At 38.5% G+C, this 14,817-nt stretch overlaps 1 protein-coding gene across 1 annotated transcript in view; it reads right to left on the bottom strand.

Moving 5' to 3' along the window:
* Unc13b (unc-13 homolog B) overlaps window positions 1-14,817 on the bottom strand; it is a 215,012-nt gene that overhangs the window by 144,104 nt on the left and 56,091 nt on the right. Inside the window, 4 exon segments of the mRNA XM_047524555.1 lie at window positions 2,000-2,073; window positions 9,716-9,808; window positions 9,811-9,838; window positions 10,922-11,039. Of these exon segments, the coding sequence (XP_047380511.1) occupies window positions 2,000-2,073; window positions 9,716-9,808; window positions 9,811-9,838; window positions 10,922-11,039 (313 nt within the window).

Genomic DNA, 14,817 nt, shown 5'->3' on the forward strand with positions numbered 1-14,817 from the left:
TTTTTTTAATGGAGTAATAAAAATGTTCAAAATTTAGCCAGGCATGGTGGCATATGCCTGTAATCCCAGTGACTTGGGAAGCTGAGGCAAGAAGGTTGCAAGTTTGGGACCAGCCTCAGCAATTTACTGAGGCCCTAAGCAACTTGGTGTCTCAAAATAAAAAATAAAAGGATTGAGATGTGGCTCAGTGGTTAAGTCCCACTGGGTTCAATCACCAGTATCAAAAAAAAAAAAATTAAAAGTTCAAAATTCATGATGGGGATGGATGCATAACTCTGAATATTCTAAAAGTCACTGAACCACACACTTCAAATGGGTGAACTATATGATCTGTATGAATTATATTCCAATGAAGTTGTTAAAGAAAAACGGTAGTTTTGAGCTGAAGATGTACCCCTGGCTTCAATCCCCAGTACCCAAAACAAGAGTAGTTGTGACTAGTCCCAAATTTCATTTCTATACCTTTCATTTAACTCACTATGGATTACATTGTTTCCCCCACAAAAGGTAAGTTGAGGGCTGGAAATGTGGCTCAGTGGTAGAGCTCTTGCCTGGCATGCATGAGGCCCTGATTTGATCCCTAGCAACACACACACATACAAGATATGTTAAAGTTCTGACCCTTATTTGGAATTAAAGTCTTTGCAGATGTAATCAAACTAATCCTATGACTGGTATCCTTATAAGAATAATGAAAACTTGAACACAGACCTGCAGACATATGGAAAACACACAGATGCATGTGTCAACAGAGGCTGAGATTAGAAAGATGCATCTAAAGCCAAAGAACAGCAATAACTGCCATTAAAGACAGGAGAGAGGAATAGAAGGTTTCTCCTCTGAACCTCCAGACTGAAATGAACTGACCCTGCCAACACCTGGATTTCAGACTTCCAGCCTTCAGAGCTGTAAAAGAATAAATTTCAGTTGCTTTTAGTCACAGAATTTGCAGTACTTCATGGCAGACTTAGGAAACTAACACAGTCATCAAACCATAGCATTATGGCTTCTATGAATGTCTATGAATGGATACTGGTTGTTAATCACCAAATCCAATGACTCTTTTTCAGAATTCATTTTCTTTGAACATGCGATACTATAAAGAATCTCTACCTTGAATTTCTTTTTTCTTTGTCCCATAACTTTCATTTGTTCCCTTTGTTCCATGAATCTTCCCTACTCTCTCAATTTTAGGCCGCTCTTTCTCTGTTCCTTTTATTTCCCAGGATTATATATTTAATGTTTCCCAAAGTTTTGTTCTTCTTTAATACTCTCTCAAGCTCTGCCTAAACAAGTTTTTCCACTGCTGACTTCAGTTGCTACCCACAGGTTAATGAATCCAAACTGCATGCCTACAGCTCCCTACCCCATTCAACCTGAGCTCCAGATTTTCTCATGAAGCCATTTCTAGACATTTCCACTCAATTATCTTCTGCCATTCAAATTCTTATAATAAGCCTTATTTTTAATAGCCCAATATATCCAAAAGTAAACAAATATATTTATCTTTCTCTTGCACTGCCAATAACAAAAATATTCCCCATTCCTGATGCCTCCAGATTGAATTGTGTTTTCTTCTTCACACAAGACTCATCTCTAAAGATAAGTTTAGACAGCAGGATCAAACAACAAATGCAATAGTCTAAACATCTCTAAAAAGAGTACACAAATAAGGATAATATTTGAAAATCTGAAAGGAAACCGAAGAAATACCTTCTGCTCATTGGTGTAACAAAAGAAGACAGAGTCCCTAGGACCATCTCCCTCTTCAACAGTCTGAGTCACACTTGTCCCACTGTCCTTTGGACGGTGAGAAATAAGTGGGAAATGGAGCTTTCTAGTGAAATTTCAGGCTATCTTTTAGCTGTTCTCTAACTTTATTGCAATCTGTTACTTCATTCTTCAGGATGACATGCTCTTGGGCCCCTTCTTGGACAACATACAAAGTGTATCAGAGATTTTCCCCATCTCTCCATATTGCAAATAAAGCAGTTCCTACCTCATTATCAGCTCCCAAGGCATTGATTTGCTCCAATTTGTAGGTCCAATATCTGGCTTCCTCCTCTGGGATATCTATCATTAAAAAAAAAAAAAAAAAAAATCACATCATCTGGTAATAGTTCAATCATCAGCAGATAATACTTTAGTCAAATAACTATAGTTTGAAAGGTGGTAGTGATAGATGAATTTTGCTGGTGACTTGGTCCTTGCCATGAACATTATCTTGTGTCTTCACGAAAACAATATAGTGTGCTATTATTCCCATTTTTCTATTTTGAAGATGAAGAAACTAAAGACCAGAAAGGTTAAATAATTTTTCCACAGTTGCTCAGTTCATAAACAGATGAGTCATGATTCAACCGTGGTCAATATAATTTCAAGTACCATATTCTTTTTATTTTACTTTTTATTTTTCATTACCCACCAAACTGTAGTGGTTGAGACACTGAGCAATGTTTTGTGCAATTCTGCCTACAAGTTTTCCCGATGCTGGTGCAATAAGACCTACTTGTGTACCACGCTGGCTTTACACAGTTCACACAGGAAATTTTATAAATTCTCACAGGTTAAAGGGATTTTAAATAGCAGATTTCTTTTATTTTTTAAAAAATTACTTTTTATTTTGAGACAGGGTCTCACTAAGTTGCCAGGCTGGCCTCAAACTTGTGGTCCTCCTGCCTCAGCCTCCCAGGTAGCTGGGATTACAGGCATGCTCCACATAACTGGTTCCACAGGTTTCTATATTATCTGAAAGAAAATTACTTTGTCAAAATATGGTATGCTGGGCTGGGGTTGTAGTTCAGTGGTAAAGCAATTGCCTAGCATGTGTGAGGCACTGGGTTCGATCCTCAGCATCACATAAAAATAAATTTTAAAAAAGGTATTGTGTTGGGGTTGGGGTTGTGGCTCAGTGGTAGAGCGCTTGCCTTGCACATGTGAGGCACTGGGTTCAATCCTCAGCACCACATAAAAATACATAAAGGTATTGTGTCCATCTATAAAAATATATAAATTTTTTTAAAAAGTATTGTGCCCATCTATAACTAAAAAAAATTTTTTAAATATGGGGTGTAATAAGCTAAACTTTTTCTTCTAAAACTTTTAAAGGATTGTTAAATTTTGGGGGGGAGCAGTGAGAACAGTGTAAAAATTTATTAAAGTTCCTGTGGCTGGGAGGGGAACCAAGAGGGTTGCCAGTCGATCGCTATCATCTAGAGGTTTATATGAGTCTATAGGTTTAGGAGGTCAGCCCTGGCCCAATTCTGGGTAAGGCACTCAGTGTCTAGGAGGTATTTATGTAGCCCTTAGTTCAATCAAAATGTTGATCAGAAGTTTTTCCATCTTTGGAGAGGCCATGAACTCCCAGGTCTCCTGTGTCCCCACTTATTTTATTTTATTTGGTACCAGGGATTGAATACCGGGGTGCTTAATCACTGAACTGCAGCCCTTTTAATTTCTTTTTATTTTGAGGTAGGGACTCAATAAACTTCTAAGCCTGGCTTTGAACTTGCAATCCTCCTGCCTCAGCCTCCCAAGTCACTGTATTACAAGTCTGCACCACGGTGCCAGGTTCACGTGTGTCCCAATTAAAAAGATAAAACAGCCTGGTGCAGTGGCACATGCCTATAAACCCACTGGCTCTGGAGGCTGAGGCAGAAGGATCACCAGTTCAAAATCAATCCCAGCAACTTAGGCTCAAAGGAGCTCAGCAAGACCCTGTCTCTACATAAAATACAAAATAGGGCTGGGGATGTGACTCAATGGTCACATGCCCCTGAGTTCAATCCTGGTACCCCCAAAAAAGAAAAGAAAAACAAAACATTTTTACAAGTTTCTCAGCAAAAGCTTGCAGCTGTAGTTTATACTGGGTTGTTCAGGAAGTTGCCCAGGGTCCTTTTCCCTATTTGCCTGACCTTATCTCTACCTCCTGATCTCAGTGGGAGATCGGGGCTCAACTCTGCCCCACTCAGGAGGGTTTGGGAACTTTTTCTCCCCAGGGAATTGAACCCAGGGCTTTGTGCATGCTGGGCAAATAGTCTACTACTGAGTTACACCTGTACCCCGAATGTTTGCTATAGTGTTTGGTTTTTGTTTTCCCAGTGCTGAGATAGAACCCAAAGCTTCACACATGCCAAGCAAGCACTCCACCACTCAGCCACATTCCCAGCCCCAGTTTGGAGTTATTTATGTGGTAAAGAAGCAGAGTGGTCTGAGGTGTGGGGACATGGCTAGAAGTGAAGGCATCAATAGCCTGCACATAAGTAATCCACCTTCGTAGCCCCTCATGGGACACATGTTCAGAACACAGCGATGTTAGCCAACATGAAGGAGTTCTCAGCCCTCTGCGGTCAAAGAAGTTACCCATTAGACACGTGGAGGCATGAGTAAAGCCAGTGGTGTCAATAAAAACAGCCTTCACGTCCCCACAAGTAACCTAAGCAACTGTTGCCATCATGGCCTCATGTCAGGTTTTGTCTGTGGCAAAGCCAGAGGGAGACCCTTGATGTACTGACCAGTATGTGACCTCTAGTAGTAGTCTCTTTTCTTTCTCTTTCTTTTTGAGAAAAAAAGAAAAAGTGGGTCTCACTGTGATGCCCAGGCTAGTCTTGAATTCTCAATCTTCCTGCTTCTTGCCCTGGCCCCTTCCTCACTCTGTTTCCTGGCCACCAGAGGTGAGCAGCTCTGCTCCCCATGCACTTCTCTCCATGGTGGCTGCCTCTCCACAGGCCTAGCATCAATGGAACCATGTGCCTGTGCACTGAGACCTCTGAAATGTGAGCCAAGATGAAATTTTCTTCCTCTAAGTTGGTTTTTTTTTAAAGCATTTTGTCACAATGATGGAAAGAGGATTAACACAGACCTGGGTAGACATTTCTCCAAAGATGGAAGAACCCAGCTGGTATATGAAGAGGTACTCAAGGTCACTAATCTTCAGAGAAAGGCAAATCAACCACAATGAGATAACTGCCTCATGCCTGTTAGAATGGCTGTAGTTTAGAAAGGGACATGAAGAAGGGAATCCTTGGACACTTTTGCTGGGAATGTAAATTGGTACCTACATGGAAAACAGTGTGGAGTTTCCACAAAACATTAAAACATAGAACTACCTTATGATCCAGTAATCCCACTACTGGAAACAGCCACAGGAACTAAAGAACAGTTTTTATTTTTCTTTTTACTGTGGATTGAATCAAGTGGCACTCTACCACTGAGCCACAGTGCAACCCTTTTCACTTTCTATTTTGAAACAGGGTCCTGCTAAGTTGCCCGAGCTGGACTTGCACTTGCAACCCTCCAGCCTCAGCCTCCCCAGTACCTGGGATGACAGGCATGTGCCACTATGCCCAGCAAAAATCAGTCTTGAAGAGACATCTACATTGACAGGATCATAAGAGCATTATTCACAACAGACAAGATGTGGCACCCAATGCAAGCATCTACCACCAGATGAATGGATAAAGAAAAGGTGGCAAACACAGAGAATGAAGTGTTATTTGGCCTTAAAAAGAAAAAAAATAATCCTGCCATTTACAACAACATAGAGGAACCTTGAAGCATTATCTCAGTGAAAAAACAAAACAAATAAACAGGAAAAAAAGAAGACATTATGCTCAGCATAAGAAAGACAAGTACTACTGCATGGTTTCATTTATATGTGGAACCTAAATAATATCAAACTCATAGTAACAAGAAGCAGAATGATGGTTATCAGGGACCCAATATTAACCACACTCTGTAAGTTTTGATATGTGCTTTTATAATAATTCAATTAAAATATTTAGCTGATTGTGGTAGTGTGCACCTATACTCCCAGCCACTGGGGAGACTGAGGCAGATCAACTTAAGCTCAGGAGTTGGAGGCTGGACTGGGCAACATACTGAGACCCCATCTCAAAAATCAACAGTCTCAGCTGGGTGGAGTGACACATGCCTGCAAACTCAGAGGCCTGGAGGCTGAGGCAAGAGGATCATGAGTTCAATGCCAGCCTTAGCAACTTAGTCAGACCCTGTCTCTAAATAAAATATATTTTTAAAAAGGGTTAGGGATGTAGCTCAGTGGTTAAGTGCCCCTGGGTTCAATTCCCAGTATGAAAAATAAAATAAAACAAATAACCAATAGTCCCTTCTCCTGGGCATCAGCTCCTGGCACGCCCTTCCTCCATGACATTCTCCTTGGGCCCAGAGCCAAGGAGTTGACTGTGGACTGAACCTCTGAACCTACTGGGAATTGAACCCAAGGCCTCATGAATGCTAAGCAATCACTCTACCACTGAGCTACCTCCCCATTCCCTAAAAAAAAAAAAAAAACACTCTTAAAAATACTGGAAATGTGTTTCTCTGAAACCTTTGCCCCAGGCACAGAAAAAAGAAAGAAAAAAATTACCCAGATGTATTCTGGACTCAAGACTCAAGAAAGAATCTATTTTCAGATTAAAACAAAAAAAAAAAAGTAAAATATGAAAAAAAAGTAAATAAAAATTTAGAAAGCATTAAATACTTTTGATTGACCCATAAGAAATTTAGAAATATATTTTTTTTGATTCTGAGGTTACTGAGGTTTTGCTGACAAAATCTGCATATATTTAGGAAGTATAACACAAAGTTTTGATATATGTATGAATAGTGAAATAATGACCACATTCATACTAACCCACATACCCCCTGTTCCAGAGTCACCGTGTGTGTGTGTGTGTGTGTGTGTGTGTGTGTGTGTGTGAACAACGAAGACCTCCTCTCAGTCGATTTCAAGCATAGGGGTACACTGTTGCTAAACATGGCCCTTCTTTGCCCATTGTTTCTTCAATGCTTACTCAGAGCTGAAGGTGTGTGCCCTCTGACCAAGTCTCCCAGCGCCCTGCTCTGCAGCTTTTGTTTATGTTTAAGTGTGGTGCAATGCATAGTCAGTTTTGATCAAGGTCCTGCATACTAGTGAACAACTCGCATTTACAGTTGCGAGTTCAAGTCCACAACTTTTTCTTAATTGGTTTTGGATAAAATCATAAAAATAAAACATCAAGAAGGAAAGGGGCAATAGGAAAGGAGAGCATCACTGGGGTCCAGCTGGAGGCGTGTGCAAAAGGAACAAGCCAATTCTCAGCAGGTCACTGCAGCACTTTCTTTTTTTTTTTTTTTTTTTTGGGGGGGGGGGGTGCTGGGGATCAAACCCAGGGCCTTGTGCATATAAGGCAAGCACTCTACCGACTGAGCTATCTCCCCAGCCCCCCACTGCAGCACTTTCAACAAGCAGCATGCAGGCTGGCTGGCTGGATGATGGATGAGTTTGACACCCTTTTTTTCGTTTGTTTGTTTTTTGATACTGTGGTTTGAACCCAGAAGAGTTTAACCACTGAGACACATCCCTATCCTTTTTTATTTATTTAGACACAGGGTCTTTCTAAGTTGCTGAGGCTGACTTTGAACTTGCGATTCTGCTTCAGTCTTCCAAGCAGCTGAGATTATAGGCATGTACCACCATGCCCTGTTGAGACCCTTTTTTGAGGTGATATGCATCACATTTAATAAATTAAAATACCTGTATCATTAATAGGGGTGAGAGGATAATAGAAATAGCAGTACCTCTGACAAAAATAACTATACAAGCAGCGATACAAAAATACTATCAGAAAAATGATAGCAGTGGCACTGGGCTCCTTCCCAGCTCCTCTTCCTGGACTTCCTGCTCTCCCAGCTCCTCCTCTTCCTCTCTAGCTCCTCCTCCCTCTGCCACTCATCTTCTCTTTGTCTTCTCCTTCCTTCCAGTTCCTCCTCTTACCCAGCTTCAGGACATTAAGTTTTTGAAAACTGTAACCCAAGCTAGCTATCATTAGGGCCAAAGTGTAATCACTGAGGTCAAAGTTTTATATCATTGGGGTCAAAGGCACATTTGCATTAATGCCAGTGAAAAATAGACTTTTTACTTATCTAAGTTTTTACCTAAGCATTTATTCAAATAGCCATTAGTCACTATTACATACCAAGTAAACACTAGACATACCAAAAAAAACTACAGAAGGACCTCAAGAAATTCAAAATCTAGACAGAAGTGCATACTGCTATATATAACCAAATATAAATGATACAGTAGTGAAACAGAGGAACATTTGTTTAAAATGCACAGGGATGAATGTACTCCTAACCTAACAGTGTAAGCAGCTCCAAAAACATGTTTCCTAGCAAAATTATTTATATACATTTAAAAACAACCATTTAAAGTCTCTGGAAATGTTCCTAGAACAACAGCATCTGAAGAAATATTTATCGAAGAAAATCTACTAAAATTTTTTGAGAACAGTCAATGTCTGTGGGATGTAAACCAAGACCCACTTGCCCTTGTCTCCCTCCCAGCTCAACAAGATGGAAATTCCATTCCAGATTGGTACAGTCAAGAATATAGCACTAAAAATAAAAGCAACTAAGCTAAAAGCAAGAACTCCAATTGCTTTTCTTAGCCTACAGTTTCACAAGAAAGTTTTCCTTTCTATTTTTCTGAAGTATATAACTGTTCTGAATTCAGTTGTTTTTGAGCTAGTTAAAAAAATCATGTGATTTTTAGCTTAAATCACCATAGAATCTAAGACATAAATAAACTGAAATTATAAGAGTAGCAATAAAAGTAGTATATGTGAATATCAATGATGTGAACAATAAAAATTAAAATTACACCAATAGAATTCAACTGAAACAAGAAACCATTTAAACCAATTAGACAAAGGTTAGAAATTGGGATATACAAAATGTTGACAAGGATGTGCAGAAGTAAATACTCATCAACCAATGGGTAAAAGTATAAATTCTGCAACCTTTTTAACAAGTAACTTTGCAGTACTTATGAAAAACAATAAAGTGCATGCCCTTTGGCCTTATAATTCTACTTTAATGTACTAATCTTAGACTCACAATGGGAATAGATATGTAAAGTTATTAGTTATAGCAATATATAACATAAAAACCTGGAAACAAAGTACATGTCAATCAGTAAAGGATTACCAGGATAAATTATTGTAAAGGCGACTTTTCAGATTAGCAAGATAGTTCTTAAAGTATAACATGGAATAATGTCCCAAACATATATAAAAAAGTAGTTTATACAACATTATATGCCACAATAAATATATGGGATAGAAAGTGTGATCCAAATTTAGCCAAAATAAATTTCTAGAAAATCTTGTGTCTAAACCAAGACACAAAAAATTTACTAGTGGTTTATCTCAGGTGACTAGAAAGGAGGTGAAAGTAGAAAGAAACTTTAATTTTTATTCACCTACATGTCCTTATTATTTGAATTTTTATCAGAAGCATGTATTTTTTGGGATTTTAAAATTTGTTTAAAATGAAGATACCATTCCAATTATCAGTGTTCTTTTAAATTAATAAATCATAGGGTATATACATTTACTTCAAGATATTAAATGTTAAAATATTTCAAAAGAAAATCTAACAAGCAGATATTTCATAAGTGATTCTAATAGTCACAGAAAACTAAATGACTTGAAGACTATGCTTTTTCAGTGTGGATTTTTAAGGACCACCTTCTAGACTCTGCTCTGCACCCTTGCCCTAGGCTAGGTGTCATGGGGCATAGAGATGAAGATAGAATGTTCTCAAAGGAAATGGCTGAGAAGACAAGATATACATTAATGAAACAACTAGCCACAATCTCACATATGGTTAAAAGTATTAAGTGATTTTTAAAAACCTCATCAAAAAGACTCACCAAAAGGCAACTCAAATCTTGTATCAAGCAAGATTTTATGAGGAGTTGGGTTTTTAGTTCCACAGATCTCATCATCTTTCATTAATGTCTCTGCTCCAATGTAGACCACTCACCAGGCCCTTCCTAGGAAACAGAAATCCAAAATTAAACTTTAATCTTTCTTGGTTCCCCTCTTCGTTCAACAGTCAGTTGTTTTTCTCCTTTTTTCCCTTTTAGAGAGCATCTGAGGGCCACTTACATCCTGATAAGGCACACATACCACTGTTACCACCTGCCTGTGCTGCATACGGACTTCTGTTCTCCAACTTTAGTAAGGACAGCAGCTTTTATTATGTTTAGCTCTCTTCAGGTCCACTAAGGACAGAACTTCTGAAGTACCAAACTCTAAAACTAAGCATCCCATGGATCAATATCTAATCTGCATAATTCTTAATGACTGTGTCACTTAATGATGTCTCTGTCATCAATAAAGAGCTACTGACATTGCTAGTTAAACAAAACTAAATAAGAGATGCAATGAAAATGAACTGCCCATCTGCCTGAGGGAGTAGAGATTTAACCAGAAATAAAAGAAAATGAAAGCAATATGTTCAACTTTCCCAGTCCTGGAAAAAACACATAGTTCATGTGAAAACCAAATAGGAACATAATAGCTTCTAATACAAAGTGAATATATATGGGGAAATTATGCTATCTGAGTTACATTCTAAACAGGGAAAGCAGAATGGGAGTTCAGTTCAGGAAATAATGCTTAGAGACTATGTGAATAGCAACTGCTAAGCCTAGTAGTTCTTTAAATTCTGGTAGGGTTACATGCAGAAGAAGAGAACTGAAACCAGTTCCCAATGTGATTCAAATAAAAAAAGCAAAAGACAGGACCCAGGCAGTTACCTAAGGAATTTTATTATGCTTAGGACAGTGTCTTAGAGGAGAATGTAGGCACCATATATGCATACCACCCAGGTGAGGCTAAGGAGGTGTTTTGGTACCTCTGAATTCAGTATTGGGACATATGGAAGAGCAGACTTAAAATACAATCACATGACCCTCTGGGTGAAGATGGGAATGGGCAGGTCCTAAACCCTCTAATTACAAAGGGAGAAGAGTAATCTGAGTTGCATGGATGAATTTCAGCTGATGTGGAGCCAAGATGAGGAAAACCAAGAGCTATAATCATACCTCCAAACAGTCAATACATTGACTAACCTCATCTGACTGGCGAATTGTCTTCAGTGCAATCCACACAGTTCCCACCATGGTGTCCCAGATCAGTCCTTTGTTCCATACCTCCACACTTAGACCCAGGTCCAGGCGACTGATCTCACTAGAGAAAAGAAGAAAGTCCTTAGAGGAAAGCCAGATAATTGAAAAGAATTGTGACATTTCCTATTTTACTAATCCTAAATACTTTCTCTCCCAGAATCCTGTCTTGGGGAAAAATCAAAACATCCCAGTATGCTGCATTCATTCTTTAGGTTCCAAGAAATCTATGTTAAGGTATCCACAAAAAATGCTTTAGTTCATTATTCATGATGAGTAAGCCCCAGTTGAGCATGGTGGCACACACCTGTAAACCCAGAGATTCGGAAAGCCGATGCAAGAGGATAATAAGTTTGAGGGTTACCTTAACAACTCAGTGAGACCCTGTTTCAAAATAAAAAATAAAAAGGTTGGGATGCTGGGGATGTAGTTCCTAATGGTAAAGCACTTGCCTAGTATATGTAAGGCACTGGGTTTGAGTCCCAGCACCACAATAAAGAAAGGATGGAAGTTAGGAAGGAAGAAAAAGGAAGGACTGGGGATATAGCTCAGTGGTAAAGTGCCCCTGGATTCAATCACCATGCCGTGGTAAAAAAAAAAAAAAAAAAGGAAAGAAAAGAAAGAAAAAAGGAGAGTAAATTCCTGAGACTGCTATATGACATAGTTACCTGTGTTATACATATACATATAATTAAAGATAAGGCATTACACACCTGAAAATTTGTTAAGAGGGTAGATTTCATGTCAAGTGTTCCTAGCAAAAAGGATGAGGGACACGGAACTGCTAGAGGTGATGTATGTTTATTACTTTCATCAAGGTGATGATAACATGAGTTCACACGTATGTCCAAACTTGCCAAATTACATGCCTTAATTTCATGCAGTTTTTTTATATACCTATTTTATGTTAATAAAGTTGGAGAACGAAAAAAAAACATCTTTCTTGCCTTTGAAGATATAATCATGGTTAGAATAATGCAATTTCCAAAAAAAAAAAAAAATAAGGCTAAGTGATGAAGGCATTACTGCCATGCTTTCCTGCCTACCTACAACTTCCACCCTTAAGCAACAGTCCTATATGTTTTATTACTAATACTAACAGTGCCCCAATTTATACCTATGGAATACATCTAGGAAGTTTTTAGGAAAGATATTTTTTTTTTTTTTAACAAGAGTTATGAAAGGGAGTCTAGGTAGAATTAAAAGGGCCCATGAGAACACGTAAGTTTGATGGGAACAAGTGGTCAGAGGCAGGTGAGGGACACTAGAGTGTGCTACCTCAAACCACTCAGTCCCTGGAGGACTCTCATTATCAGTTAATCCAGGCATAATCACTTATAAGCAAAATGATTATCACAAGATAATGATAAATATGGTGGTTTCCTTATAATAACAACCAGAGAAGAATTACTGGGAAAGAAATCATTCCAGAAAGAGCCAGATAATCACTATGTAAAAGCAGTGTCATACATGGGTAGAATATCTGCTTGTAAGGATAAATCATAATTTTAGGGTGGGGCATAAAAATACTTACATTATTTATTTTATTTTATTTTTGTAACAAAGACTGAAACCAGGGGTGCTTAATCACTGATCCATATCCCCAGCCCTTTTTTTCTTATTTTGAGACAAGGCCTTGCAAAGTTGCTTAGGATTCATTAGTTTGCTAAGATTGGCCTCAAACTTGCAATCCTCCTGCCTCAGTCTCCTGAGCTGCAGGGATACAGGCATGCACCACCATGCCTGCAAAAAATACTTATATTAATGCTAAAAATGTTCTCCAGAAAGCTCTTGTTAAGATGCAAGGTTATTGGAAGGGCAAGAATGCCATAAAAATTAGAAAAGGACAATTCCAGTAGACAGACATTTTCAGAAACAAAAGGTATTCATTACAAGAAGTTTCAAGTATGTGCTCAATTGAGAAAGCCTGGCTTCCTTGATGTACTGTATGGTAAGAGTTCTCTGTTTTACAAGTTTGGGATGTGGATTTATAGTCACTGTACTCACATCAACTGTGCTGAAAATATATAATGGGAAGAAAATCTGTCCCCTTCACATATATACAAAGCATATAACACACAGAATGTGCTCATATGAGTTCATTTGCTCATTTATTCATTTAATTAGTATTTGCTGAGCACTTATAATATATATATGACTTGGTACTTTCGGGAAGACACATTAACATCAGACCCAGTTATCTCCACAATTCTGTGGCTCTTCAAAATCACAAATGACATGACTTACCCAGTCACTAAGGGTGTTCAGAGAGGAAACTGGGCTTTGTCACAAAGTCATTCAGCATAATTAATCAGTCTTGGAAAATACACGTAACACCCCTAAATCTGAAGTATACTTCATTTGAATCTGGAAAAGAAACATTGCTTAGGGATACATATATAATATTCCCAAAGCAACTCCTAAAAAGCATCTTGAGCCAACAGATAAAGAAATAGCTAAGGGTCTTTAACAGCTTGACTTGAATAGATGAAGAAAATATGTTCTTCAGAGAACTCTCTGGGGAATAAGGTTCAAACAATAAAAATATCTTCCATAAGAAGCCTCTTCTCTTATTTCTGTGTGCTCAGCAGGCACAACTAAGAGAAGTCAGAGTTCTGTTTATGCCTCATCCCCAGAGCCCTGGGGAAGTTGCTTTTTTCTGTCAATCAATTCAATCAACAGTTTATGTGCATATGTGTATATAAAATTCTGAGCAAGGATAAGTGAAGATATCCTCCATAAGAAATAATCTAGTCTAAAAATAAAACACAGAAATATTAATATAAATAATATGAGAAACTACAAAATGAATGATATTGTCCATAATATATCAGGGAGCAGGAAAAAGGACAAAGGGAGACAGAAGATCAGCAATAAAGTTGCTAGTGATAAAAGGATAGGGTAGGAGCAAAAAATAAAATAGCTAACAAAATCCATGGGCCCAATTCACACAGTATCTCAATGTGGGAGACAGAAGAAATTCACACATATTCCAGCAGGGTTGCAAGGGGAACTGCTATGGGCAAATGGAAAATAAACAAGTAAGAAAAAAGCTAACTATGCTGATGAGAGACTGCAGAAGATCATTGTGTTTCACATGCTGGGAAGAGTTATAACAGGAAGTAATTGTGAAAGCACTGGAGGTCAGAAGAGAGAAGGATCACTACCTTTATACACCAGAACAACACTGTGGGATGGAAGGCAGAGAACGGTATAAACTCTGCACATTACATGAGTAAAGAAGGGAACAGGTGGTCCTGCTCCCATATCACTTCAACTGAGAAGAGAATAAATGAGGTTTATAATCATAAGAGAGAGGCAACCAGTGAGTAATGTGATACCACTGGCCTTCTTGTTTTTGAAGCACCAGTTCTTCCTCTGCTCCCATTACACCACCATTTCCTGGCTCTTCACTACCTATCTGCTCATTTCTTCTTAGTCTCCTTAATTCCCTCTTTAATGTTACTGCTCTCCAGGCTCTGTCCTCAGTCCCTTTTTTCACAGTACACATTCTCTCTCTAAGCTTTCTTATCTGTGCTTATGGCTTCAACTAACCAAAATATTTCTCCAAACCACATTCATTCCCTAAGTGTCAGGTTCAGGTTTTTAACTATCTTCTTAATCTACCTCCTACCTGAACTCTAAGAACCTTAAGGACAAACTGATCCATAATTAAACTTACCTTAACCCCATTGTAATGAGCAGCATCCAACCCACTTAATCATCCCAACACATCTTTTAGTTCTACCTCCTTAGCACTTCTATCCATTCCTTTCTTTCTAGCCTCTCTGCTACTGTCTTAGCCTATGCCCTTATAATCTTACTCTTTAACTATTACTACT

Source organism: Sciurus carolinensis, chromosome 14 (assembly GCF_902686445.1).
Source record: "Sciurus carolinensis chromosome 14, mSciCar1.2, whole genome shotgun sequence".
Classification (NCBI taxonomy): domain Eukaryota; kingdom Metazoa; phylum Chordata; class Mammalia; order Rodentia; family Sciuridae; genus Sciurus; species Sciurus carolinensis.